The sequence below is a fragment of the Garra rufa genome, chromosome 16, assembly GCF_049309525.1.
Source record: "Garra rufa chromosome 16, GarRuf1.0, whole genome shotgun sequence".
NCBI lineage: Eukaryota > Metazoa > Chordata > Actinopteri > Cypriniformes > Cyprinidae > Garra > Garra rufa.
The window spans coordinates 8,536,030-8,541,449 of NC_133376.1; the positions used below are offsets into that span (position 1 = coordinate 8,536,030).

Genomic DNA, 5,420 nt, shown 5'->3' on the forward strand with positions numbered 1-5,420 from the left:
CTGAAGTGAGTAAGAACGCCTTGAGGACAAGCCCCAGCAGCCAGCACCTAGCATCATTCCCATCGATTTGAATCTGGAGCCAACTACCTTCAAACTGCTTGACATAATTCACTGCCAATGGCATCAAAGTACTGCAGCACTGCCGGCGCTCTTGGGCTTCAAAACTTTCTCTTCAATCAGCCAGCAGTCCTTTATTCCAGCCTCCACACAGCAATAAGGAAGTTATCATAATGCTCTGGAAATATATATCTGTAATTTATTCCTACTGCTCAAACAGCATGCAAAAGACTGATTGCACACTCCTCAGACTTATGGATTTCATGTAATTCAAATGCATAGGCAAAACTGCATGCACACAATTAAAAAAGCACATGAAATATACTGGAACCAGCTGTATATGTAATGAACTCAATACTTCAGCATCAATGAAACCTTGCTCCCTCTCATTCTGCGTAAACCGATTAGAGCTCACAATTTATTTCAAATCAAAGCATGACGTCTCCATCTAGAGCAGCAAGTGTTCTGCTGGTCAGGCCCCTCATTGATGTGCAAGGCATGTGCGGCCTGCCCATTCTCAGCCACACCAAGAAACAGCTACACAGAGGCTCATTGTACCAGGCAAAGGAAATCACTTCATTTAAAACTGGATGAAAAACATTCTCTCACATCGAAGACTGTAGCCATTGCACTCTTTTTTTTTTTTCCATGGGGGAAAACATTTGCATCACTTTGAACTCAAATTGCTAAAATAGGTTGCAAACATGTTTAAAAAGGTAATTAATTAGGAATGAAATGAAAAAAAAAGTATACGTATACGAGTTGATATAGAGTCTTATTTACACAAGTATAAACAACCAAACAAACTAATTAAAATAAATCAACCAATCAATAAATTAATAAACCATATTTCTTTGCTGAGAGGAAATAATAAAGCTTATCTGATTTATGGTGCATGACATTTCTGCATCATTTTTCAAGTATTTAACTCCTCTACAATAAGGCATGTTTAGAAATTCAGCACTAAAACAACAGTATCTCTACTGGCTACTGCAAACTCATTTTAGTACCTTGGACAGCAACTGTGATGTCTACAGTAAAAGACGATCTGATTTAAATTCATAAATTAATGATTGAATGTCTTAGGAGTCACAGATGAAATACTACAGCAAGCAAGTCGGTGTGCCATGTTACGTAAAGAAAATTCAGGCAAGCAAAGATTATCAAATAATTTTCTGCTCCATTTCTTCTTCACCGACAAAGCTTCATGGCACAGAAACTAAGCAAATACAATCAACTACCATATATACTGATCCCACACACACACACACACACACACACACACACACACACTGCCGTGTGCCATTACAGGAGATCAGCCGTGCTGCAGAATACTGCTCAATCCACATCCATCACTAAATGCATAATAAACGTAATTCAGCATTTTGACTAATTTACTTGAAGCTGAAACTACCTGATTTTAGAGCCACAAACATACGTGGAAAATAATATTCTCCTCAACACCAGAATACCCTTTTACTTTTTCCGTTTAATGCAATGGACAAATAATTCTATTTTACATAAAGAGTCTTAAAATACAGCACTTATAAAAATTTGATTAGCAGAAAGCAGAGATAAAATTCTTTAAGTGCAAAGGCACTTCTGGAACCAGGAATTTGTGTTGCACTCACCATCCAACATGTTCTACAGGAATGTCATTTCAACAACCCTGTCGTCTGAGAGAAAATATATTTCATATTACAAAAAAAGCATGGAGCTGTAAGCTATACATATTCTTGCGACAACTGCTACAGTCTTTACGTTTCAAGTAGAAGAAATAATTTAAACCTTAGAGAAAATAATATATCATCTTTAAATTGCGGGTATGTATACAGCCTCTAAAAGAAGATGGAAGGCTTAAGTCTGTGGTGATGTTATTATTGTCTCTTGTGGTTGAATACACAGATGATACAGGTTTACAGGGACTCAATCTTACAACTGACTCATCGCAGTTTGTTTCTCTAGAACTTCGAGGTAGTCCGGCTCAGTTTTAAGCTTGTTGGAAAGCAAAGGATGCTCGTTTTTGGACTGTGGAGCATATTTTCTGGGGGTCCCGTAGAGGACGGTTTTGTTTAATCGATCCTGGTTGTGTCGCCGGGTGGTTTCGTAGGGGGGGATGAAGGATTTTTTGGGTAAAGTGCAAAAGTTATAGCTGAGTGGCCCAGTTTGGGGCAGATCTTTTGCTCTCTCCACAATGTTCTGGTAGAGCAGTTCCGGTTCGCGGTTGGCACATGGCTGCTTGTCAATGAACTCCACTGTGCTAATGGTGAAAGCTGGGCTTCGATCAAGCTCCTCCTTCTTAGGGTCAAGAGTGCTGAAGCTCAGTTCCTTCAGGTTCCGATAGTAGGCCACCTGCTCGTTCTCCTTCTGCATGTAGATGGGATTCTGACACATCTGTCCCACGGGAGGAGGGATGTAGTTATACACATGGTTGTCGCTTTTATCCGCACTGGCGTCCGTGTTGTACGAGCCGTATTGTACTTGGAAGGAGTTCAAGTCCAAATGGTTATTGGGGCCCGAGGGAACATTCTCCACTCCCTTGCGACGTTTGAGGACGAACACGAACAATCCTGCCCCGAAGCACACGGACAGAATGAACACAACGAGCAGGCCTAGGATGAGAACGGACAAGGGCACCTCTGGAGGCATCTCGGGCATTCTGTCCGTAGGGGTTACGGCAGAAGAAGGGGTCGCCTCGGTGCTCGAGCTCACGACAGTCGGGGGTTTAGTCACAGGAACATCATCAGTCTCAGGGCAGATGGCATCGTTTCGGAGGGAGCGCAGGAGCCGACCTGCATGCTTGGATGGTGAGTCACATGTGATCTCATTCACCACTACGCTGGTGCTGGACAGCTCCATCCAGTTCTTAAGCTCCACAATGTCGCAGGTGCAGTCCCACGGATTCTCCTGGAGGTCGATCTGAATGAAGGCAGAGAGCTGGTCCAGCACCCCGCGCACTGGGAGATGGGAAAAATGATTGTTTCTGAGATTAAGCCTTGTCAGCATAGTACCTCCAAACACGTTATCAGGAAGGGATCTCAGCAGGTTATTATTAAGGAACAATAGCTGCAGATTGTGCAGAGAGTTGAAAGTGTGGGGTAAAATCTCTTTAATGATGTTATATTCCAGGTAGAGATATTGCAAGCTCTGCAGCCCAGCGAATAAAGACTGGGACAGGCTTTCGATGTAGTTGCCATTCAGATAAAGCCTCCTTAAACTTGTGAGATTCTCGAAGGCTCCGTCCTGAATGATTGCTATTCTGTTATTCCCTAAATGCAGGAGCTCTAGGGAGCTGTACTCTGTCAGATCCGTTCTGTATATGGTATGCAAATAGTTACCGGTTAAATGCAGTTTCTTTGGATACGACGGTTTGGGTTGAAGTTCAGAGATGTTCTGAAGTTTCCTCTCCTGACAGTTGATGTTTAATCCACTGTCAGGATTTTGCGACGTGCACACGCAAATGCTCGGGCAGGTCATCGGAACCGGCGAGCGAGTCTGGTACACCATGATAGGCCCGAATACATGCTTATCTCTGCTGGACGTGACACGAGGAGTGGGGCGGTATCTCATTTTGGGGGGGCGGGAGGCCTTGGGGGCTCTTGTCGGTGTGACTCGAGGCCTCAGGGTTGGAGACGGACCCTGGTATTGTGAATCAGATGGCGGTTGCATCGCACGATGACTTGCGTCTCCAGGATTGCGCCTAGGGCAAAGGTCTTGCTTGATCAGCTGCGTGACGTCTTTACCGTGCAGTCTGAATGGTGTCTCACAAACGATATCCCCCACGAAGACTGAAATTGTATCCAGCCAGGCTTTCAGAGGTATCAGATCACAAGTGCAATTCCACGGGTTCTCTTCCAGCTGAATCTCCATTATTCCACCTATATGCTCTAAAACGCCAGCAAACGGCAGCATCTTTAGTCGGTTTCCCCTTAAATCCAAATGCGTCAACATGACAAAGCGGAATATATTGTTTGGTAGAGAGAGCAAAAGGTTGTCGTTGAGTATCAGGACTTTGAGTTTATTCAGTTTGTTGAAAGCCCCAGCCTCTATGGCACTGATGTAATTATAATCAGCCTGCAAATACTCCAAACTCTCCAAACCAGAAAAAGTGTCCTCTCTTATGATCTCCAAGTTATTGTTATTGAGATGAAGACGCTTCAAGTTTTTTAACCCATTGAATGCCCCCATTTTGATCTCCTGCAAGCCATTATTACCCAAATGAAGAGATGTTACATTACCATAATTGAGGAATTCGTTCGGGCTTATCTTGGTGAGAAAGTTTCCATTCAGAAACAGTTGGCTGATTTTATTTTGCGGAGGCTGGAAATGACTGACCGTGGTAAAACCCTTGTTTTCACAATTGATATTCAACGCGTTCTCCTTTTCCTCGCAGGAGCACCGGTTCTTGCAAATGTCTTTGGAAGTTTTGCGGCTGTCTGTCTTTGAAGGGAAACTGGTGACTGTTAAAACGCTCAGCAAGAGAATGTTGTTCAGCATTTTTACAGCAATAATGCCGAAAGCCCCAGCATTAATGTGCAAATCTCAAAACAGGCATGCACAGCCTCAAAGAAGATTTCAAAAGGCGCACAGAAGCGCACAGCTCTCCATTGACCCTCCTTAAATCCCAAAAGGCGAAACAGAGAAGACATCCATCACCGAGCGCACTGTGACCGCTGCTGGACCGAACGCATCGTCGTCCCTCGCAATGATAGTGAAATCCAGGACTAATGAGCAAGCATTCATGCAGCAGTTTGAAGCGCATCCGAGGCACCACAGTTTTGAGTCTCGGAGCTTAAACTGTCCTCTTTCACCTGCAGCGTAAAAGATATTCACACGAAAGCAACTTCACGCCTGTGATCCTGCATGGCGACAGTCAACTTGACGGTGCGTGATGCGCGGGATAACTGAGCGCTATGCGAGCAAGCTTCAGAGTGAGAGAGATGGACTCCGCGCTTGCTCACTCACTCCCACCAGGAGCGCGCGCCTATGTGTGTGTGTGTGTGTGTGTGTGTGTTGGATGAGAGTGTGTGAGCTCTGCGTGGAATTCAGACGTCACCGCTCTTGAGTGAGTAGATGTTTTCCTTGTTAAAAACGCTATTTTATAATGTTATTTTATACACTAGCATTTATCAGTGTTTGATAAATGTTGTTTCAAGATGGAATTCAAGATCGTTTTGTTTCATTTATCTCTGATATTGCATGATATTTTACGTTTTATTTATTTTAATTAATTACTACATTGATTTAATATATTTATGAACTATTGATGTGCATATTCTAACGCGTCTTGTACTATTTTCTTTTACGGTAGCTTTTAACATATTGCTTCAAGCCTTTTTAATTTATGTATGACATTGTGACCT

At 43.3% G+C, this 5,420-nt stretch overlaps 1 protein-coding gene across 1 annotated transcript; it reads right to left on the reverse strand.

The window, feature by feature from the left end:
- Positions 1-1,537: 1,537 nt before the first annotated feature.
- slitrk2 (SLIT and NTRK-like family, member 2) lies at positions 1,538-4,965 on the reverse strand. The gene has a single exon (XM_073820445.1). It carries the CDS (start codon positions 4,552-4,554, stop codon positions 1,990-1,992), a length of 2,565 nt encoding a protein of 854 aa, XP_073676546.1. The 5' UTR covers positions 4,555-4,965; the 3' UTR covers positions 1,538-1,989.
- Between the last annotated feature and the right edge of the window lie 455 nt (positions 4,966-5,420).